This window comes from Siphateles boraxobius, unplaced genomic scaffold (genome assembly GCF_051911475.1).
Source record: "Siphateles boraxobius isolate OS27281-9 unplaced genomic scaffold, OSU_SipBor_1 12, whole genome shotgun sequence".
NCBI classification, from domain to species: domain Eukaryota; kingdom Metazoa; phylum Chordata; class Actinopteri; order Cypriniformes; family Leuciscidae; genus Siphateles; species Siphateles boraxobius.
In genome coordinates this window covers 34362779-34387897 of record NW_027508722.1, presented here as the reverse complement: position 1 = coordinate 34387897, position 25119 = coordinate 34362779, and the positions used below count along the sequence as shown (strand labels likewise).

General features: G+C 36.4%; 2 protein-coding genes across 6 annotated transcripts; both read left to right on the top strand.

Annotated features, from left to right (window-relative positions):
• LOC143726529 (uncharacterized) lies at window positions 1-23315 on the top strand. 5 transcript variants are annotated; one of them, XR_013198794.1, is made up of 3 exons: window positions 1-137; window positions 413-479; window positions 22977-23315. XR_013198794.1 is itself a non-coding variant. In XM_077219234.1 (3 exons), the coding sequence occupies exons 2-3, from the start codon at window positions 460-462 to the stop codon at window positions 2773-2775; spliced, it is 1584 nt and encodes a 527-aa protein (XP_077075349.1). In that variant the 5' UTR covers window positions 12-137; window positions 413-459; the 3' UTR covers window positions 2776-4175. The 5 variants fall into 5 exon arrangements, 2 of the variants coding, with proteins under 2 accessions (XP_077075349.1, XP_077075348.1); XR_013198806.1 differs by lacking the exon at window positions 22977-23315 and adding an exon at window positions 21945-22059; XM_077219234.1 differs by lacking the exon at window positions 22977-23315 and adding an exon at window positions 1212-4175 and having other exon boundaries at window positions 12-137.
• Window positions 11176-18631, top strand: LOC143726303 (uncharacterized). Its single transcript, XM_077219214.1, has 4 exons — window positions 11176-11452; window positions 11803-11903; window positions 13206-15862; window positions 16354-18631. The coding sequence occupies exons 1-4, from the start codon at window positions 11424-11426 to the stop codon at window positions 17893-17895; spliced, it is 4329 nt and encodes a 1442-aa protein (XP_077075329.1). The 5' UTR covers window positions 11176-11423; the 3' UTR covers window positions 17896-18631.
• Window positions 23316-25119: the final 1804 nt, after the last annotated feature.

Genomic DNA, 25119 nt, shown 5'->3' with positions numbered 1-25119 from the left:
CCATAAAGGATTTTACACTTTCTTGCAAATCATGTGACCTTCAAAAAATGGGTGTTGGCCAGTGTATAAATACAACTGTTTCTTCCAGTCTGCAAGTACCTGAAGTGAGTTAGACAAAGAAGCACTTCAACAAACGGGTAATATTGTAAGTAAATGTGTATTGCTCTTCAATAGACGATTTAACTCAGTGTAGGAATGTTATAATAACATTTAATATCTCAAATTGTGAGTTGTATATTTTAGATAATTGTTAATACCTAGGGCTTATAAATACAGAAATAGGACAAAAGAGAAGGATATATTTAATGTTCCCAATATTTTTTATATAAACAATTTAAATTCTGTTTAATTTGTGTCTTTGTGAACTGGTGATTGTTGTAAATTTTTGTACGTGTATTTTTTACTTTTTTAGCAATAATTTGCTTGGGAACTTGAAGGACTTCGAACCTGGAACAAGTCATGACAGATTCTGATGAAAAGTAAGAATGCTTCCCACTATCATTTCATGTGTGCAGACTTTAAGGCAGATAAAAGTAAAGTCACAATAATTTATCCCCAAAAAGCACTATTCAATTATTCCAAATGACTGTAGCTCTCCAAGTCTTCATTTTAATAGAAACAGACTAAAATTTGATCATTGTCCCCATTTTCTATATTGTTAAAATAACTGCACACACATTATAACAGCTTTGATGTCAGATGTCATTGGTTTTTAATTGTGTCATGACTGATTTTGACATGCTAAAGTTTGGATTTATCTTTTGAAAGATATGACTGACAGAGAGTGATTTACAGAGGATTTCAGCAGTTTTACTCTGTTCCTCACACAAAGCTATCATGAACTGCATTTCATGTACTCTGAAGACACAAGTCATTTGGAATATTTGTGTAATAAACTGTTGTGACTATACTTTTTTCTGCTTGTTGTGAGTTTTATATTGGTGATAAGTTGTTCGCTTCAGGGATAGAGGTATTCTGTGAATAATAGCCTATGCTGACCTGACACATGCAGGACTTTTACTATTCTTTCAGTTTCTTTTAAAACTTATTCTGGTGAAGATATTGACGGAGATATTAATGCTATTGACGATTAGATGCATAATTTTGCTTTATTTAAAAAATGAACTAGTTGTCTATATTTTTATTATTATCAACATTTTACAAAACTGTCTGTTTTTTTTGGGTTTTTTAATATATTTTTTATATTACAGACAAAAAATTGACAGTTTAGAACCAGGATTACACAAATTTAATGCAATCATCAAGCAAAGTAGTGTAATTGAGGAGGGGACTCCGATTCGATACCGTCTGACACGAACAACAGACTCTCATGATCAATCTCAACCATATAAAAAAATAACCTTTGGAGAGAGAGACAAAACCAAACCCCATAAAACCATTCTGATGGTGGGAGAAACAGGAACAGGAAAAACAAAACTAATCAATACGATGATCAACTACATATTAGATGTTCAGAGAGAAGACAAGGTTTGGTTTGAGATCACAGATGAACAGAGTGATCAAACATCAGTTCACAGTCAGACCTCCATCATCACCGTTTATGGGTTTTATCCACAAGAGAGTAAAACTGATCTAACAATCATCGACACACCAGGATATGGAGACACTCGTGGAGTTGAGAATGATAAAGAGATCGCTGAGAGTTTACTTAGTTTAATTAAATCTGAAGAAGGAATCAATGAAATAGATGCAATGTGTCTGGTGATTAAAGCAACACAGACTCGACTCTCTGATAGAGAATTATACATATTTGATGCTGTTCAGTCTTTATTTGGAAGTAATATTGATGAAAATATCGTCTTGCTCTTCACACACTCACGTGGAGCTATCCCTAAAAATATTCTGACGGCTGTTAAAGAGGATAAAATCAAGTGTGCTAAAAATGAACAGAATCAGCCGGTGTATTTCCTGTTTGACAACTGTCAGTCAGAAGATGATGATGAAGAAGATGAAATGCTGAAACAATCATGGGATCTCAGTTTTAGAGGAATTACAGGATTTTTCAAATTTCTTGACAACATAAAACCAAAAACCGTGAAGACGACCCAAGATGTGTTGGAACGACGGAAGCAGTTGGAGGCAAAAATCTCCGATATAAAATCACATATTGAAAACATGGACCCTAAGCAGAATGAGCTTAAACAAACTCAAGAAGATCTGGAGAAACACAGAAAAGTTGTTGAAGAAAATAAGAACTTTGAGTATGAAGTTGAAGTGAAATACAAAGAGAAGGTTGATATTGATCGCTCTAAAGCCAGTGTGGCGATGTGCTGCAGCGTCTGTGAGGAGAACTGTCAGTATCTAGGATGGTGGGACAGAAATCTCCCATGGTTCAGTGTGATGAAAGATTATCACTGTACAGTGTGCACAAATAAATGCCACTACAGCAAACACGTCAAAGAAGCAAAAATATATGAAACAAAGACAAAAAAGGAGAAGAGGACATATGAAGATTTGAAGAAGAAATATGATGACAATATAATTAAAGTTAGGGATAGTGAGTCTTTGGTCAAGAGACTGAAAGAAGAACTACATAAATTAGAGATGGAGAAAGTTAAGCTGGTGATGGATGCTTTTCACTGTGTGTATACTCTGGAGATGATCGCACTCAACACTGAGTCACTGAACACACTCCGACATGTTGATTTTCTGATTGAGAAGCTGAAGGAAATTAATGAGTCTGAAAAGGCTGAAATACTGGAAAACATCAAGAAGAGAGCAGGAGAAGAAAAAACAGAGCACTGGAATACATGAAAAGTTAGAAAACTTTTATATTAAATCAGAAAATTAGAAAAGTGCCCTCTGAAAGTGTCCGGTGATTATGGCACATCAAAATTGACTCTCTGACAGACAAATATACATATTTCACACAAACACACACACACACACGCACACACACACACACACACACACACACACACACACACACACACACACACACACACACACACACACACATATTGTTACAAAAAGTTTACAAGCCTTGCTAAATATTGAAATTTAACCAAATGTTTCTGTTGTTTTGAGAAAATGTGTCCAGAGACAAAAAAAAACAAGACAATTTACATGTCAATTGTTATTATTTATATATTATGTATATTATTTGCCTTCTCTCTCTCTCTCTCTCTCTCTCTCTCTCTATCTCTCTCTCTCTCTCTCATATATATTTGCCTTCTCTCTCTCTCTCTCTCTCTCTCTCTCTCTCTCTCTCTCTCTCTCTCTCTCTCTCTCGCTCTCATATATATTTGCCTTCTCTCTCTCTCTCTCTCTCTCTCTCTCTCTCTCTCTCTCTCTCTCTCTCTCTCTCTCATATATATATTTGCCTTCTCTCTCTCTCTCTCTCTCTCTCTCTCTCTCTCATATATATTTGCCTTCTCTCTCTCTCTCTCTCTCGCTCTCTCTCATATATATTTGCCTTCTCTCTCTCTCTCTCTCTCTCTCTCTCTCATATATATTTGCCTTCTCTCTCTCTCTCTCTCTCTCATATATATTTGCCTTCTCTCTCTCTCTCTCTCTCTCTCATATATATTTGCCTTCTCTCTCTCTCTCTCTCTCTCTTGTTGTGTTTGTGTTCACTAGTCTCGTGTTAGTAATTAGTCATATAGTTCTAATATTTTTCCTGTACAGTATATTGAAATATGTTTTTGTCCTTGTTTAATGAATCTCCTCTTAGGTCCTGCCTGACAAGTTCCTCTTTGGTAAATTATTGTTTTACTTCACAGAATATCATGCTCAACCAAAAAAATATGCCTTTGTTTGTGATTCTGATAGGCTGAATACCAGTCAGTGTGTCTAAGATATAAAATGATTCAAACAATAATTTTATGCATTTCTAAAAACATGTTTTTTTCTATTTTGGTAAAACGGTTTCAGAGGCATTTGCCTTTATTTTAATGTTCATGTACTTTTGGGTCCATATGAGAGTGCATGGATCATCCTGATAGCGTTACTTGACAATAAATCAGACAACTCTTAAAAATGTATTTATTAAAATTATATATATGAATATTACTGTTATCTTTCTCACAGACAATTTGCTGTTTAACAGCGCCACCAAGGGGTCAAATAACCAATACACCTGCCTCAAATACTGCTGAATATGTCTGCAATGTGAGAATAAGCAGAGAAACTAACATAAAAATTGATTCACAAAATTAATGTGTCTCTTTTTAAATATGTTTGAATGATGCTTGGAGAGAGATTAATAAACTTCATATTGCTTAATTCCCAATGAAGAAAACACAATCAGAATATTTCCAAGACATGCTAAATACAGCATGTGCAAAGTATGTGTAATAATTGTATATGAAGCAGATCTTTCATTACTGTAGTACAGTACTTTAAAATAATATTGAACTCACTTTTCTCGAATGGACGCACACAGAGTAGCCGACCACAAACGCACAATCTCACAAACTGTAGTGTAAATGTGCTCCAGTTGAATTTGAATTCTTTTAGGCAATTCAGGCATCTTAATGAACTTTACTACAGGTCTGGTAAAGCTTTTCTCATTGACTTTTACCTCAGCGGCTCACGTGTCCATCAGCACTTGCACGTTGCCTACTAACACAAAATGATCAATAAAGTCGTATGGATCAAAAGCAGCCCATACTAATTATCTAAGTTCTAGGTTATCTAAGTTAATTGAAAAATTTGCATTTTCATTCATGCCAATGGTTGCAAAAACATTTAGTTTCAAATTGTATAACCTCGTTTTGAATAGTTGATGATATTTACAGTAATATGCGTTGGTATAGCTATACACTACCGTTCAAAAGTTTTAGAAAAACAAAACAATTTTAGGAAATCAGGATCAATAAATGTATGAAGTCAACTTATGTGATGTTCTCTCAAAAAGTTCAGTTGTATTGACAATTTAACATTCAAGATGACTTTGAGAAATGAGTGAATGCAACTAGAGAATGAGTGAAAATATTTCCCTGAAACTAGAACTATTAGAACTGACCGGGAACCTTGTTTCCACTTCATTGCCAGATCTCCACAGCTCTGAATCTTTTTAATTCAAAGTATGTTTCTGTCACATTGTATGACTGTTATTTTATTGCAGGCCTTTGTGTTATATTTGATAGAGATGTATACTGACATGTGCAAGTGTGACTAACTAGTACATTCTCCTTTTGATGAAGCAATAAGTGAATAATGAGTGAATCTAGTCCATGACTCTGGCTCTTTGGTTCGCCCAAGCTGATTTGGTACTGTAACAGCACTCAGTGCATTAAACAGTCTCTAATATTCACTTTGTCTATAACAAAACAGAGCAAAAACTGGATGGAAAAAGAATGCTATTGAAACATTTTCTCCAGAGTCTCTGTTCCAAACGCTGCACTTCATTTACAGCTTTCAACAAAGAGATTTTTTGGTGATTATAGAGTTGAAACCACTCACTTTTTATTGTATGTATTACTGGAAGCAAGCATCATGGAAGTAAACAAGGAAAATGATGGGGAAAATATAGAAAATTGAAAAGAAATGGTGATTGATTGTCAGTCATTATGTTCCTCTCAATTTTGTAATATAAAAAAGATTTCCCTGACCAGGAGAGAGCAGCAGAGACTGACATTTCACACTGAGTCAAACTATATTTATTTGATCAATATCTTTAAAATAACATGGAGGTTAATGAGAATTGACTTTTAAGAAAACTGGCTCATTTCTGAATTTTTTTTCATTTTTTTTTTCAACTCTGTAACTTGGACAAACTGAATTGGTAGTGACTTTACTTGGCCAGACCATCACAGTTCTTATAAATATGTATGGATATAATTCTTCTAAGAAAAATACCACCTTAATGGATGTGATTAGTGGTCATATACAGTACTGGATAAATAAATACCCAAATGCTGGTCTTATTTTGGGTGGGGATTTTAATATGGTTTTAAATAGTGATTTGGATAGGTTTCCTTCAAGAGCGGCTTCTGTGTGTCCAATTATGAGTACATTTATGATGTGATTTAGTGTTGTTGATATATGGAGAGAAACAAATCCACAGCAGAGACTCTATACCCGGAGCAGCAAGGACAACTCTAAACATCTCGTATTGATTATTGGCTTATTTCCCAAAGTCTAGCAAGCAGTTGTACCTCAACCAGCATTCATGCTACACCTCTTACAGGCCTCAGTGCTGTCTCTCTAAGGTTAGTCTTTCAACATCCCTTGATTTCAGAGCAACTCCTTCTTATTGGAAATTGAACATTTCTCTTCTCCAGTTTAAAGATGTTAAAAAACATATTACATTATTGATTGAGCAGTATTGGAATAAAGCTTTAGCGTTAGATTCATATTGTTGCCAGTGGGAGCTGTTGAAGTTTGAAATCTGTAAATATTTCAGAAAATTTGGTAGTAACTTTTAAAATTGCAAAAAAAGTCTAAAATTGCGATATTTTCTTGCAAACCCCAAGAACAGCTTTCTGAGTCTGATAAACTCGAGTATGATGCACTGCGATGTAAATTAGATGAGCTGTACACTTATAGAGCGCAGGGCGCTTGTATAAGATCTAGATAAAAATGGATAGAGGAAGGAGAATGCAACAGAATATTTTTTCAGATTAGAAAAGAGTCGTTTAAGAACCTCATTAATTGAAACTCTAAATATTGATGGGACAGTGATTAATAACCCTAAAGAAATTGCAATCTACAGTGCTAATTTTCACAGTAATCTTTACCATCGAAATTATTCTGAAGAGGCAACTAATACTTTTCTTGAGTCTGTTAAAAACTGCAAGATTATCTCAAGAAATGACAGAAACATCTGTGAAAGTGAAATTACTTTATTAGAAGTGAATAACTCAGTTATAGAACTTAAAAACAACAAATCACCCGGAACGGACGGGCTAAACGCAGAATTCTACAAACAATTTTCTGAAGAGTTATCCCCTTTTTTACTTTTTTTGAAGAAAGTATACAGAATGAGACGCTCCCCCAACTCTCACTCCAGGATTAATTACTTTAATTCCAAAACCCAAGAAAGACTTACTTTTAATTGACAATTGGCGTCCTGTATCTCTGCTCAACAATGATTATAAATTTTAGCTCTTATATTTGCTAAAAGATTAAAATCTGTATTGGATTCTGTAATAGATGAGACACAATCTGGTTTCATGAATAAAAGACATATTGTTAATTATATAAGATTGTTTCTTGATCTTTTAAATTATTCAGAATTGATACAGGAGGACTTTTTTTAGATTTCTATAAGGCGTTTGATTCTTTAGAGCACCAATTTATTATTAAGTCATTACATAGATTTAGTTTTGGAGATATGTTTTGTAAAGTAATTAAAACTCTTTACAATAATGGAAGCTGTTCGATTAAATTAAAGAATGGCACTTCCTCAAGGTTTAGTGTATCTAGAGGAGTCACACAAGGGTGTCCCATTTCTCCCTATTTATTTTTACTTTGTGTGCAGCTTCTCTCAACGTTTATCTGTGAAAGCGGTATTCAGGGTATCCGTATAGCAGATCGAGAAGTTATTATTAGCCAATTAGCAGATGACAACACCTTATGTTTAAGAGATGCTTCCCAAATCCCTCTAGCAATTGCTGGTATAAAACTGTTCTCTAAAGCTTCAGGACTTCATCTAAACTTAAGTAAATGTGAGTTCTTGAAAACTTGAAAGGTCTGTTGGTTTATTTGTATAGGTTGTATAGTATTTACAGTCATTGCGTTCCTGTGTATATTGCGTGAATGACGGGTGGTTGGGCAGATATTGTGTTTTGCGGTAGGTGGTATGCCATACGGAACCGTTGCCACTGAAACTGCATATTAACGCACCAGTGGGGCTCGACAGCCTTAGTCAAACGGGTTGGCGCGTATGGTTGGGTTGCGGAGAGATTGTGAGATTGTGGTTAGGTCTCAGCAGCAAGAGGGAAGTAGAGGTCAGTAAGCTGGGCTGAGTTGAATGGGGGACGGAGAGGGGTGACTCTGGGACGCCAGAGTCACTGTCGAGCCCTCTTGAGGTGTCGTGGGCTAGTCGACGAAACACTGAGGACGGAAGGTGCCCACTTGAAGACCCTAGAGATGTTCCCTACTCCGCTCAATCCAGAGGGTTGTTATGGGGGGACCCCACTGTGGTTGCAGCCGTTGTGTGTGCTGACGCGCAATACACTGCAGCTATTAACACCAGACAGAAGATTCACGTCACCAGATGGAAAGAAGCGTAAATGGATGGAGAAGCATAGGTTACTGTAAAGCTACGTCTTAGTTGGTGATTATCTTGGCGAAAGCCGAGTACAAATCAGCATGAAGTTTTAACATCTACTCTCGTGTAATGGAAATCATAATCAGTTAATGTCTATTAAAGATTGCACAGCACCCTCCTTTTATAATATTCCAGTTAAACCTGTAGTTACTTATTTCGGCATCGTGAACACTAAAAATCAAGATAACAGAAGTACCTTGAACTTTTACCCTGTTATAGTAAAAGCCCAAAGAAGATGTAATGCATGTTTGCAGAGAGACTTGACCGTGAGAGGCAGAACACGGCTTGCTAAGAGGGAATCTCCAGGATAACATATCCTGCACTCTCTCTGGATGTGGACAACAACATGTGTGGGTCAGTCCATAAAATCCTCTTCAGTTTTATTTGGAAGAACAAAATACATTATGTTAAGAAGTCCGTAATAATGGATACGTATGATAATGGCGGTTTACATTTTCTGGATTTCTCATCTCTGAACAACACTTTCAAAATTAACTGGCTTAGACAGTTTTTAAATTCAATTTGGAACTTTATCCCTAATTACTTCTTTTCCAAATTAGCTGGTCTCCCTTTCCTATTGGTCTGCAATTATAATATTGCTAGAGTCCCTTACAATTTATTGAAGTTCCATAAGCAAGCATTACTTGCATGGTCATTAATCTTTAAACACAACTTTTCCCCTCACCGATTCTTCATTTGGAATAATCAAAATATTGTATATAAGAAGAAGCTTTTGTTTTTTAGTAATTGGTTTGAGAAAAATGTTTTGACTGTTTCCCAGTTACTGAATTCAGGTTTTATTTTAAATTATGAAGAATTTTTATGTAAATTTAATTTCCCAGTAACTCCATTGTAATTTTCCATTGTAATGGACGCAATCCCTAAAGGAGCAGTTATGCTTCTAAAGGACTCTGTTAATCATCATACACTTTTCCTACTTCTTTAGACCCATTTGATCTCCAAATAGGAAAATTGTGCTTTTTGTCAAATCCTTCATAATAATAGAATTAGATCTCTCTTCCAAAAGGAGCTTGTAACAATTCCATATGTGGCTTCATATTGGAATAATTTGTTTGATCATATTGATTGGAAAAAGTATGGAGTCTGCCTTTGAAATACATAACAAGGTTAGAGAAATTTCATTTAAATGATTACACAAATTTTACCCTGCTAACGCTTTTTTGAAAAGGTTTAAATCAGATATAAACACAAGTTGTTGTTTTTGTGGTGCCCCTGATGAAACTGCTCTTCATATCTTCTGGGATTGTCCTCACACACAGTTATTTTGGGTTGAATTTTCTAATTTTATTAAACGCAATGTGCTTCCGAATTTCTTTTTGCTTTTTAAGGATGTACTGTTTGGCTTCTTTAATATACAAAAAGCTACATTTAATGAGTATTTTATTATTAATCTATTATTGTTCCTTGCAAAAATTCACATTCACCGTAGTAAATTCACTCAGCAGAATCCCTTATTCATTGTTTTTAGAAGAGAGGTCCAACAATACATCCAAAGCATTTCGTCATCTAAGAATCTTAAAGCTCTTAAGACAATAAACTTGTTTCAACTTTTTCATTTATTTCATTAAAGCTTTCTGTTCTGTTTTTTTATTTTTTATGAGTATACATAGGGTCAGGGTAGACTGAGTTGAGACACTTTTTGCGTTTTGATATTTCACACAAAAATAGATACTGAAAAGAAGTGAATTTCTACACGTCACATGACATTTCATTAGCTTGTAGACTAAGATATTATCATTATATTTTCAACAAATAGCTCATAAAAATAAGGTGCTTTTTGTCTCAACTGTACCCATATGTGGTCCAGTTGAGACAGTACCATGGTACAGTTGAGACACCCATTTTTATGATGTAACGGTAACTAAATGTTCATTGCAAATATAATAAATAAAGACAAATAAAGAAAAAAACAATTGGGCAATATGTTTATTTATTCATCCATTTAAATTCATTCATTTTATTTAAATTAGCTCTGGTTAAAATATAACCAATACAGTTTAAATATCACAAATATCAAATTGTATTTTTATTTGCGTCCTATGCTGGCTAATTACGACGTTTAACCTGTTATCATAACACTGAACAACTAACCAGTGTGTTTCCTAATAGAAATTTCGGGGGTACAGTTGATACACGTGTGTCTCAACTTACCCCGCAGGCCTTCTCGCACATTTCTCTAAATTTTGCAATGATCTTGCATGACAATACCCTGAAATATGCCAGTTTTTAGGGCACAGAATAACATTTCTGATGATACCAGTTACGTTTAACAGTCACATAAGGATAATAAGCTGTTCATTGTGGAGTGTGCATAGTGAAGTGAAAGTCTTATCTTTGAAAAAAAAACGTTTGCTGACATCTTCGGATCGGATATGTTTACATTGTTAAAATTTCCCATGATCAAAGAGGACACTAATACACATGTGCACAGCAAAAATCACAACTTGTGCTTGCTGCGCACGCAAGTTATTTAAGGTGTCTCAACTGTAGACAACTCATGTCTCAACTGTACACAGTCTACCTACGGGCTATATGTGCTGTTTTGCTTTCTTTATTTCGTTGTATGTCATTTTTACGTTTTTGTAGGTTACTTATATTTTTGATACCTTGGTATTAATCAAATAAATAAATAAATAAAAAAGTTTGGTGCATCATTTAAATTAGTCCGTGCTTGTCCCCCTTCACACTGTTCCTCCCCCACCCCGTTTAACCAAAGCTCAATGCCACACATAATATATGAATATATTAATGTGTAATGCAACACATTATTCTTTAAAAAAAAATACCCGACATTGCTTGATGAACACAGTCAAAACATGCATTGTCATCGTATTTATGTGAAGGCCTATTCATGTTTCATTTGTCAATCCTTTGCCTTTGTCTCTTCTCCGTGATTCTGAACTTCCTCGTATTTTGACACATCCGCATATTTCATAAGCGACACTGAATATGAATGTGATTCTCTTAAAATAAATCAGTTTGCGCTGCGTGTATCGATCCTTTAGTGAAAACGCAAATGACGACTTTCTCTCATTTAAAGTTAACAGTTTGTTTAGGTCTTCTTCAGTGGACATTGTGTCTTTTGTGGACAAAACTAATTTAATTAGTATTTTAGCTTATTTAGCAGCATTGATGTGTAACCCAGACTCCTGTGGAACTAGTCATGACAGATACTCAAGTGTCTTCGAGAGGGTAAGACAAGACTTATAATACATTGTAGGATAAATTTAGTCTGTGAATGTTTTACTTATTTGACGTTTAGAGAAACCATCCAATTGTGCCTAATGTAAATATATTTTAAATGCACCTTTTGTTTAACAAAAAATAGACCGAATTCGGCTGATTTAGCCTACTTGGAAAAGTTTAATAAGCCTATCTACAATACAAACGTTTATTAAAATTAACGAATTTTAAGGCATTGGCCTTTTTTATAGACTCACCAGATGGCGCTAAAGCTCATATTTAAGAACCAACTTCCGAATTGAATAGCTTTAAAAAATATCTGTCAAACCTCTATCAGTAATCTCACTTGTTTTGTCTAGCATGGATCCAGTGGGAGTGAACTCAATAGAGACTGCAGCTCTAGGGAGACCCTTCCAGCTGGGGATGCTGTATGACCTCAGGAGAGATGCTCTCGTACCAGGTGATCAACCACTGTTCATCACAATCTGTGAAGTCTTTAGAGTAAAATAACTTATCTGTTATTTATGAGGAGTAAAGAACTCACAATATTAAATGTACTAAATCATTTAACGATATTAATGTATAAGCCCTAAATTAAAATCTTTCTTAGCACTTATTCACATCTTAAGGCCTTTAAATCCTGATAGCAAATATATTACTATTTTATCAGACATGTTATGTGATATATTGAAAATTTATTATTAATTGTATTGTGTATTTTTCAGTATTTCTGATTTTATTTTCATTAATCATTTGTTTTATTCATTTACTCTACTTTGAATTGTTTCTCATTGTTCCCTCAGGTCATTTTGACCTGAAACTAATTTTAAAAAATACATTAAAAAATTGAGTGTTCATCAGAGTGGTTCAGGACCTTAGGGCTTTTGTGACACTTGAACCACAAATACACATACAAAAAATTTACTGGATTTGAGGAGTTTTTGTAGTTGTAATAAAAAAAATTCTGCCCTCTTGCCTCGTGACCTCCTTAGAAATGAATGGAATGCGAGGAATGCTTCAGTACACATAGAAAAACCTAAAAATGCTCAAAATTCAAACTAAAAATGCTAAAACTTACTGAACTGAAGTGACTTTAGGACCCAGAGGAACAGCTCATTTGCTGCTTATAGAGCCATCTAGTGCCAAGAGTCATGAAATATCATGTTATATTATTTTTTTCCACAAGAGGTCAGCAGAGACACTCAATGTAAGATAATTTTAATTAACAGGGTTATGCATTAAATGTTGAGTTATTTTTAATTTAATTTTAAATAATGTGAAGAATGTGCTTAAATTCGATTTATTTTTTTATTTGATGATAAAATCTAGTAATTTAAAGGTAAATAAAATAAGAAAAAAATGCATAAAAAAATTCAATACATATTATCAAAATGAAATTAAATAAAATAAGCTTTTTGGACAAAAAAAAGTAGTATAATTTTAGGGCTTAAATTTTTAAGGTACGAGGGAAGGAATTGTTACAGGATGCGAGAGTGTTGGTAGCTCTGTATCATCATGGTTCGCATTATTAATGTGATAGTCAGCCAGTGTTAATATTTAAATATTCACCTTCTCAGAGTCATTTATGTAAAGACATTAAATATAAAATTAAATGTAAGAGAATGGTCAATGGGGGCAAGAAACACAAAAATAATCTGGTGTTCTACTGGGAGAAAATGCAAGTTGCATTTTGCAAATGGGCGGATTAAATTACTTTTTAATGAATGAAGTGTTTAGACATTAAAAAAAAACTTCATTACAGGAATCAGACTTTGGAGTAAAGAGCAGCTGCAGCAGAACATAAGCGAGACACCCCAAATTAATACAGTTTTCACAGTCACAGCTTCAGACTCGATTGAGGAAAAGTCTAGATTGCTGAATATTGATGGATGTCTGAAACTGAGTGTTTTAGGAGGACTCATCAGTGTAAGTGGAGCTGCCAATTTTCTCAAGGACACCAAGAGATCATTCAATCAACAGAGACTGACATTACATTATCATTCCACCAGTAAGTTTGAAGAACTGATCATGAACCACTTTGCTTCTGGAGACACGGCTCACTATGACGATGACGTCGCCACACATGTAGTGACCGCAGTGCTGTACGGAGCAGATGCATGCTTTGTTTTTGATAGAGAGGTTTTATCAGATGAGGACAAAAGAGTGATAGACGTAGATGTAAAAGCGGTCTTTGGGAAGCTTAAAGGCATTTCAGCCGGTGCAAACATTAATCTGAATGACAATCTGAAAACAGCTGTCCAAAAATTCAGCTGTACATTTCATGGCGACTTCCAGCTATCACGTAACCCGACCACTTTTGAAGATGCTATAAAGGTTTTTGAAGATCTTCCAAAACTGCTGGGAGAAAACAAAGAGCTTGCGGTACCTCTGAGAGTTTGGCTTTATCCTTTGGACAAACTTTTCTCAAGAGTTGTAAAGTTTCAACATGAAATCAGCATGGGTTTGAGCACAGACATTCAATCTGTAATTGAGAGTTTGAGTACGACTGAGATGAAATGCAGTGATCTTCTGACAGACACGCCAGCTTCGACATTTACTGCATTTCATGACAAAATCAATGACATGAAGAAAAACTGCTACCAGTGTAGATTGAGTCTCATGAAGACACTCGGCTCTCTCTTACCAAAGATCCGTGGAAAATTCATAGAGGACACAGCACTGATCGATCTTCTACATGATCATGAGGAATCTCCATTTGAAAGAAGCGCTCTTGAACAATGGCTCAAAGAGAAAGAGGAAGAATCTGACATCATTAAAACATTGCTCACACAACTGAATGACTCAGGAGCAATGGTAGAAAACAACCTCAATAAAAATTTAATGAAACTGGAAGTTAAACATTTGGTCAGCTACACTTTCACATCATTGAGCTGGACAGATGTGCTGCTTTCTGAACAAAAGACCTTCCTGTGTCCTTCAACAAAAGTGAGAAATGAGGAGAAACCCGAACACAAGACTTGGCTCACGCCTGACATCCAAAAGATTATGAGGAACAACCTGAGCGTATTTAAAAACTTGATTGTTTTAAACAATAGCAAATCAGTCAAATATATTGTTGCATCAAAAGAAATGGAAAATAATCCAGGTTCCTGCATTCTGCTGTATGAAAATGAATGTAATGAAGCTGTTTGCTTCACTTCTCCATCAAAACCAGACTATCCAATAATTAAAGATGTCAGATATAGCCAAGTGGTTCTGAAAGTGTCTCCACCGTGTTCTGCTACAGAGGAGCTCAAATTACTGTACAAAACGAAGGAAGAGAAAGACTGGACATCTCAAACTGTGTCAAAGAACCAGGACACAGTTACTCTGACTGATCTCAGAACAGATACTGAGTACAATATTAAATGTGCAGCGGTGGGAAAACTCGACTACACCGTAGAGAGTGATGTGACGCGTCTCACAGTCATAAACCAGAATCTCATCAAGGACAAAGAGTCTGTTATCGAAAATCTAAGGTGGACTGAAGACAAGTGCAGTGTATTTTTGGAAAAAAACAGGGAAACGACTTTTAGTGCACTTCATAAGAAAATACAAGATATCCAGCAAAACTGCCAAAAGTATCGACAAGATTTCAGTGACCGAATTAAATCTGTGATCCAGTCAGTTAAAGCTTGTGAGAAAGAGTCTTGTGCTCTGATGGATCTTCTACAAGCTCATGATGAGTCTCCATTCAGTGAAAAGAGTCTGAAAGAGTGGATCACAGTGAAAGATAATGAATTAAACACCGTTAATGAGTTTCTTCGACAGTTAATGGACTTTGGAGCCGAAGTGAACACAAGCTTGGACTCGTATTTGTCTGATATTCAGGTGGAGAATGTGTTTTGTTACACTTTCAGTTCTCTTGAGTGGCCAGATGAGTTGCTTAATGAACAAGAAAATTACATGAATCCTCAAATGATGAGAAATCCTCAGAAGAAACCTGATGTGGCGTCTCAATCATGGCTCACTGGAAGCATCAGGGAGAAAATGAGAGAACATTTGAAAATATTTAAAGAGCTGATGACTTCATATAGCAGTCAAAGCACTAAATTTATGGTTTCCATAAAAGAGCATGAAAAGCATCCAGGTTCCTGCATTCTTCTGTATAAAAATGGATGTAATGAATCTGTTTGCTTCACTTCTCCATCAAAACCAGACTGTCCAATCACTGTCCAACAGGTCAGAAATAGCCAAGTGGATTTGAACGTGTCTTTACCGTGTTCTGCTACAGAGGAGCTCAAATTACAGTACAAAATGAAGGACGAGAAAGACTGGACATCTCAAACTGTGTCAAAGAACCAGGACACAGTTACTCTGACTGATCTCAGACCAGATACTGAGTACAATATTAAATGTGCAGCGGTGGGAAAACTCAACTACATCACTCAATCTGATGTCATCACAGTTACCACGAAGGTATGAAGCACATTCATGAAATATCAGCTGAAGAATTTTACTGTATCATTAAACACTGTTATTCTAATCTTGAGGCGTTTCACATGACTTGTACCCTCCAACACAATCACTGTTCTGATGTTCACAAGCATTGCTGATAGAATCTCATTAAAGGGCAATTTTAGGTTTCTATTGTAGGTAACCAGGTAAACTAGCGTCACAGAAGACGTGTGGGATGCAAATGAACTAACGAAGAATTTAATGACAAAAGTATACAAAACATAAATAGTTACATAAATTCTAATCTGGCATTTAGCATATGAGGGAAAATGACAAATGATAAATGTATAATGCTTACCTTTTCTTGTTTGAGTTATTGTGAAAGGGCCTTTATTATATCAGGGATGTTGGTGAACTTTTTATAATTTGATGATGATTTCAAAATATGACATTGTACAAAAATAATGCATGACCATCTTTATAGTTATCGTGTTTTTATGCTTTACATACAGAAAATAAATGATCTCATCAAGAAAAGCATCTTAGTTGAAGATGGAAATCCTGCTCGATACCGTCTGACACCAACAACAGACTCTCATGATCAATCTCAACCATATAAAAAAATGACCTTTGGAGAGAGAGACAAAACCAAACCCCATAAAACCATTCTGATGCTGGGAGAAACAGGAACAGGAAAAACAAAACTTATCAACACTATGATCAACTACATGTTAGATGTTCAGAGAGAAGACAAGGTTTGGTTTGAGATCACAGATGATCAGAGAGACCGAACATCAATTCACAGTCAGACCTCCAGCATCACTGTTTATGGGTTTTATCTACGAGAGAGTAAAACTGATCTAACAATCATCGACACACCAGGATATGGAGACACACGTGGAGTTGAGAATGATAAAGAGATCGCTGAGAGTTTACTTAGTTTAATTAAATCTGCAGAAGGAATCAATGAAATAGATGCAGTGTGTCTGGTGATTAAAGCAACACAGACTCGACTCTCTGATAGAGAATTATACATATTTGATGCTGTTCAGTCTTTGTTTGGAAGTAATATTGATGAAAACATAGTTTTGCTCTTCACACACTCACGTGGAGATATCCCTAAAAATATCCTGACGGCTGTTAAAGAGGATAAAATCAAGTGTGCTAAAAATGAACAGAATCAGCCGGTGTATTTCCTGTTTGACAACTGTCAAGGAGAGACATTTCTTGAAAAAAATCAGATGATCCAAAAGCAATCATGGGATCTCAGTTTTAGAGGAATTACAGGATTTTTAAAATTTCTTGACAACATAAAACCAAAAACCGTGAAGATGACCCAAGATGTGTTGGAACGACGGAAGTGGTTGGAGGCAAAAATCTCCGATATAAAATCACATATTCAAGAGATAGACTGTAAGCAGAATGAGCTGAAACAAACTCAAGAAGATCTGGAGAAACACAGAAAAGTTGTTGAAGAAAATAAGAACTTTGAGTATGAAGTTGAAGTGTCCTATAAAGAGAAGGTTGATATTGATCGCTCTAAAGCCAGTGTGGCGACGTGCTGCAGCGTCTGTGAGGAGAACTGTCAGTATCTAGGATGGTGGGACAGAAATCTCCCATGGTTCAGTGTGATGAAAGATAATCACTGTACAGTGTGCACAAATAAATGCTCCTCCAGCAAACACGTCAAAGAAGCAAAAATATATGAAACAAAGACAAAAAAGGAGAAGAGGACAAATGAAGATTTGAAGAAGAAATATGATGATAATATAATTAAAGTTAGGGATGGTGAGTTTTTGGTCAAGAGGCTGAAAGAAAAACTACAAACATTAGAGATGGAGAAAATAAAGCTGGTGATTGAAGCTTTTCACTGTGTGTATGCTCTGGAGATGATCGCACTCAACACTGATTCACTGAACACACTCCGACATGTGTATTTTCTGATTGAGAAGCTGAAGGAAATTAATGAGTCTGAAAATGCTGAAATACTGGAAAACATCAATAAGAGAGCAGGAGAAGAAAAAAACGAAGTGCTGAAATACATGAAAAGTTAGAAAACTTTTATATTAAATTAGAAAATTAGGAAAGTGCACTCTGAAAGTGTCCGGTGATTATGGCACATCAAAATTGACTCTCTGGCAGACAAATATACATATTTGACACACACACACACACACACACACACATCACTGAATCTGTTTCTGTTACATATGTTTGTTATTTTGCGCAGGTCTTTGTGTTATATGATAGAGATGTATACTGACATGTGCAAGTGTGACTAACTAGTACATTCTCCTTTTGATGAAGCAATAAGTGAATAATGAGTGAATCTAGTCCATGACTCTGGCTCTTTACTCCTCTCCTGTCACTGGATATTAATCGGTTCGCCCAAGCTGATTTGGTACTTGGCTGCTTTATTTTAAATAAACACCAGATGGCGCTGTTCTCGACGCTTTGAATCTTTTCCTGGAACAGTCAGGGGAAAGCCTTATTGCTTCATGAGTCTTAAAGGGTTAGTACACCCAAAAATGAAAATTAAGTCATTAATTACTCACCCCCATGATGTACCAACCCCGTAAGACCTTCGTTCATCTTCGGAACACAAATGAAGATATTTTTGATTAAATCTGAGAGGTGGATCACTGCTACATAGGCTGCCAGCTGAGGGAATGAAACTTGACGGCCCAGAAAGTCATTAAAGAACATGTTTAAATATTCCATGTGCCCACAGTGGCTCAACTATAAGTTTATCAAGCGACGAGAATACATTTTTTCCGAAAAAAAAAAAAACATAAATAACGACTCAGGCAGCCTATGTAGCAGTGATCCACCTCTCAGATTTAATCAAAAATATCTTCATTTGTGTTCCGAAGATGAACGAAGGTCTTTCGGGGTTGGTACAGCATGGGGGTGAGTAATTAATGACTTAATTTTCATTTTTGGGTGTACTAACCCTTTAAGACTCATGAAGCAATAAGGCTTTCCCCTGACTGTTCCATGAAAAGATTCAAAGCGTCGAGAGTGTCGAGAACAGCGCCATCTGGTGTTTATTTAAAATAAAGCAGCCAGAAGCCTTTGAAAGAAGCTCTGTCAGATGAAGCAACCACAACACACTCCATAGTTTCAATGTTATATGTACAAATAAAAGCCTTTGTTTGTGTTTGATTTGTCCATTAAATAAATTCCTTTTCCCATTGAAGTTTGACAAAATATAAAATGAGCTTATATGGTTCAATAAGACATAGGCCTATCTCTCTCTCTCTACACACACACACACACACACACACACACACACACACACACACACACACACACACACACACACACACACACACAAGGACATAGTGTGATCGGATCGTCTGTTATTAAATATTCTTATGACACTTGGCAGTGATAGTGATTATGTTACTGTAGGAATGACAGCAAGGTGATAAAGTTTTAAATTATTTTTATTAAGAAATAAAAGCTGTTTCACAGTGTTGGGGCTGAGTCTATTTAGAGAACACTCTTTCACATGGTACAGAGGAGGCCGGTGTACACTGTAATGCCAATGTATATAGAAGGGGGTAGACATGTTTCTGCATTCTCCAGTATTCAAGTGGATCTTCAGCTCTTTTTGTGCTGGTCTACAGCACTGTCCAACAGAAGACAAAGGTTTCCACCGCAGAAGTGTGATGAGAAAAAACAATTGATTGGGAGTGACTGTACATGTAGCCTACATTGACTGAATATAAGACACATCAACGGTCAACAATTATAAAATATGACAATAAAATAAGTAAAAATTTAAATAATAAATATTTATTTTTTTCTTCTTCTTTTTTAGAAATGCATACATACTTTGGAACCTATAAACTCTAAATATTCCCAGATAGGGGAAGTCTTCCTTTTTTTGGCTGTTGCTAAACAAACCCTTCACCAAACACCCTCTAACTCCACCCTAACCCCAAATAACAATAATAATACCTGAAAAACAACAAAAGTGCAAAGATTTTACAAAAACAAAAAGAAACAACAACAACAAAAAAAGAATAAGTAGTTTTGGTTATTTAAATGTAACTTTCAAAGCACAGCACTCTCCTCACAAACCCATCAACCAGACTGAGCCAACAAGGACTCGTTAAGTAAGATCTGGGGTTCGAGCTTCTGAAACCCAAAGCGAAACGCGCACGTGATTGGACAGAAAGTGAGGCTTCATTTGTCATCGATCACATGACTCTGGGAAACCAATACACACCCCGATACGGGGCTTCAATAGAAATTGCGTCGCATGTGCGATACGCACATCGAAGCTTCAGTGTCATACGTAACATCACTACCAGGCAGGTACTGGAGCTAAACTCATCATGAAGAGGAACAAACACCTCTGAGCTATAGCCATTAACTACATCTCAGTTCATTTTCTGTGAAACTACTTAGCATTCAAGTAACAAGTTTATCTTGTAGAATAAAAGAGCTTTGGTTTTTTCAATGAAAAGGGGATTGTTCAGCCCGTAATGAAAATTCTGTCATCATTTACTCACCCTCAAGTTTCTACAACCCTGTATGAGTTTCTTTCTTCTGTTGAACATAAAATAAGATATTTTAAAGAATGTTGGTGACCAGAAAGTTGACGATGGCCATTGATTTCCATAGTAGGACAAAAATACCATGGAAGTCAATGGCTACCATCAACCATCACGTCTGGTTACCAACATCCTTCACTCGATCTTCTTTTGTGTGCAGCAGAAGAAAGACATGCATACAGGTTTGGAACAACTTGAGGGTAAATAAATGATGACATAATTTTCATTTCAGGCTGAACTATCCCTTTAAAGCTGCAGATTCACCTTATGTAGACCTTAATTTCTTTAAATATCACAAAATAGCCTTGTCAGTCACTTTCTTAATAAACACAAGATGTCTTTTGTTATTGTGTTTCAGTGGAAACGAGCTAAACCGAATGGAAATCAGTTACATTTCTCAAATGTAATACAGATTCAGGAATATGGATGGTTACCTGATTAAGCAGTGATACGGCTCAGGATATCATCAAGTCTCAGGTCAGGTGATTATGCTGTCGACAACAACTCAGTGTATAATCAATGTCAGCATTATCAGGAGGGTGCTTCTCTTTTATTTTTATATTCCATCTTCATCTGCCTTCACTCCTACTAGAGGAGCAATGTGCTCTGCATGCAAGCACTGACGGATGAAGACATGGGCTATGTTTGCAGTGTAACATTCTTGCTCATGTTCATGTCTCCTGTACTTCAAGAAATCTGTTAAATGATATTAGAACTTTATTCAGGAAATTCCGAATACACTTTACTAAAGCAAGATGCATCTTTTAAGAATATAGAAAAATAGATGCTTTATTCAAACAGTTTAACACATTTTTAATGTATCTAATTACAGTGAGTAACAACACAAATCAAACGCAAATAAGAACGCAAAACAAAGGAACAGAGAAATAAGGCAGATGCACCATTGTTTGATACAGTGCTAGAGAAGTCATGTAAGTATGTCAGGTGCTTCAACAAACAAGAGGTCTGTATAGGAATCACCTATGTTTTCTCTCTAATGAGGAAGCATTAGACCAGGGGTTTTCAACCTGGGGCCCGCCCGCCAACACCTGTTAAGGGGGGCGCGAGAAACTGTGAATTCAGAGGCTTAAGTGAAACGTGAATGTAAGATGACAAATCTTTAGTCATCCACTAGAGGGGGCAATCTGATTAGTCCCGTAGCTAATCAGGCGAGGCGACCTTTACATATTAGTTGGCTACAGAGCAGAGGAGCAGAGTTGACGCGATCGAGTTGAAGCTAAATATTAAAACAAAACAAAAATGGACCGGTGGCTTAAGCGTAATAATACCAGTGATAAAACGGGTGAACCGTCAGGCAAAAAAGAAGAAGAGTGTCCGACTGAACCCGTACAACTTCCGCAAATTGATGTCGAACCCTCCACGTCAACGGAGCTTTCCACGCAGAGAGGATTAATAGCAAAAACCAAAGGCCTAGGTGCATCAAAACGACGAAAGTATGACGAACAGTACATAAAATACGGATTCACGTGCATCACACTTAATCACGAACCATATTTAAGAAATTTTTGCCACAACAGGTGTGATGGAGGAGTGAGGAGCCCACAGGGAATGGTTACCGGACGGGTATTCCATCACTATCCTCCGATCACCCTGGCACACGGCACCCTAGGGTGGGGCATGGTAAAGGGGACTCGATCTCAACACGGAGACAGTCATTCAACCGCATCCAGAAACGCACGGGTGGAATGACATCTTGAAAAAGACGCAAATGCACCCGTGTTTGTCTTTCAAGATTTGAAAACCCTCACCAGTGCCGGAGCACACTGGGGAATGATCGCGGCAACACTGACAGGGATGGTGCAGCCTGTACCAGTGAAGCACTCACTCTCTTCGCCATCTACCGGCCGTCAGACAAACAAACACAAACAGAAATGTGATGCTGTTAAAACAGCAGTTGAGAGCTCAGAAAGCTCGCGACCACCGCTGCACTCGCGCTGTAGAACCACCAGCACCGGGAGAGACTTCCTGAAGAAGCACCGACACACTCGCTTGTTGTATAACAACACTCTTCAGGGACATCGACATGAAGACCGATCAGCTCCGAAGCGAAAGACAAAGTGGTGCGTGGATCCACTTCCGTATTTATACCCGACTGTTGGGGCAGTGAACCCAAATCAGTCCTACAGCTCCTCCTGTCCAATTTTAGGGAACAATCGGCTCCATCGGAGACGTCCAATGGAATCTTAGGCGTGGTGAATAAACACGCTACTTTAACGCTAAATTAGCTAAATTTAACACGCTAAATTTTTACTACTTTAATTAATTTTACTCTAATTCATTTTATAACTGTATCATTTATCTCTTATTAATTATTTTATATCTGTTTTATTTTCCCTTGCTTTTATTTGGTGTTTATCTTCTAATCAAAGCACTTTGAATTGCCATAGTGTGATTTGAATAACTGTTTTAATTTTCCTTGTTTATTTTGTGATTATTTTTATTCCTTTCTATGTAAAGCACTTTAAATTGCCATAGTGTATGAAATGTGCTATATCAATAAACTTGCCTTGGCTTGCTTGCCTGTCCCATCCAATTATTTCTCGACACAGATCTTGAAGTATCATTTTGGCACGTAGAATCACAGGAGACAGAAAGCCAAGAGGGTCATAGATGGAACTAATGATAGAAATAATTCCTCTTCGAGTAAGATGTCTATCCTTGATGGTCACCTTGAACTTGAAGACATCCGACTCAGCACACCACTGCACACCTAATGCTCTTTCCAAAGCGTGTCATGTTCCAAATCCAAGTTCTTAACTTTGTCTCTTTCTTCCTCAGGGATGGAATTTAACACAGTGCGGTTACTTATCCATTCGGTAAATCGGAATCCACTTTTAGCGCACATTTCTGTAAGCTTCTGGTACACTAGAACAGTTTCTAAATCTGTAAGCACAGAAGACAGTCGTCTACATAGAAGTTATTAAAGACAATGTCCACGGTCTTGGCATCATACAGATCCTTATGGTCCTCTGCACACTTTCTCAATGCATAGCTAGAGCAACTTGGAGATGACGTCGCTCCAAACAAATGCTCAACCATTCTGTATTCTTCCAGATTGGCATCAATGTTTCCTCCAGGCCACCAAAGAAACCTCAAGAGATCACAATCATAAGGATTTACCTTAACCTGATGAAACATCAATTCTATGTCAGCCATCATGGCAACAAACTCCATTCTGAATCGCACAAGAACACTCACCAGCAGACTTGTTAAATCTAGACCTTGCAAAAGATGTTCATTCAATGATGTTCCTTGATATGATGCTCTGATCTGAAACACCACTCTGATCTTTTGTTTTTTAGGATGATACATGTTGTGGCAAGAATTCTGTTAAACATCATCACTGCGTAAGAGACACTCATAGTCAAATTAATGAAATGATAAGTATTTATTCTTGCAAGAATAGGTTCAGTCTAGTACACAGAAGTTACGCTGTGCAAGAGAGTGACACACAACAGGAAGCTATAAGACAGCCTTTATACTCTTTTCAAGGTTCCTCCTCACCCGCTGTACCTTTCACCCACTCAGATAAGGTCCTTACTGCTGTTCAGTTTCTACTTAAAGACACAAACTGGTACTGAAATAAACTGGCCAAAACTGACCGTCTCTAAGGTCTGAGGTCCTGTCCCATATGTTCCTGAAAAGTCACGCACAAGCACGTACACACATATACTTTTATACATTGAATAGGTTCTTTCTCTTATGATACCTGTTTGGGATCAATGAATATTAAAATTTCCACAACAATTCCCCCCTTTTTATCATTCAGATTACCCAATCATAATAATAAAAATAATAGAACAAATTTTAAGTCATATCATCACACTTATACTCTTCATCTCTGGTTACCATTACAAATCTTGAAACCCACATGGCATTTCAACAGGCTAAGAAATACAAAGAAATTAAAGTAGAATAAAATCCCTCATTTCGACCCCTCTCCTTGTACGTCATCACATAGCGGATAACCACAGCTTTTAACCTTCTGTTCATATCAAAAACATTCATAGAAAGAAAGAAAAAGAAAAGGAAACATACACTTTAGCACATGTCACAGTAGCTCCCACTACTTGTATCATCATATTTTGTTCATCCAATTGAACAGACTCCCAGCTTTAACCAGTCTCTGTACTGAGCTGGAAACACACTATAATGCATGGTAAACGTAACAATATTGATAATCCTATCGCTGAAATTGGTAGTACAGTACCCCCAACCCCCCAAAGATTAACCAATCTTATCCATTTACCATCAGTCCACGCCCATTTCCATACATCGCCTCCATTTTCCTAACCATATTTTCTTAACTTTTAACACCATATTTAATAAAATCTATCCTGAAAAGGTTTTATATATTTTTTTATCCATTCTTTTAACCAATGTAGTTGTTCAAAATTAACTCTAATATTTCAAATACGGACCATCTTTTAGCTTATTACCATACATATTCTCCCATGATCGGCCTTTCTTACCCTTAATGGACAGCCTAATCAAGTTTCTTCAATAATAATCCCTATAATTTACCTGAAATATTTTCTAATGAATCCTTAACCAATCAAATCATTTGATCTAGCCATATTTTGATTCAATCAAATAAAATCATCAAAATCATCACAAAAACAGATTCTTTTGCTAAACTCAAACCATTAGTTGGTGCATCTTCCTCCAGGTGTGTTGGTCATCTCGTTTGCC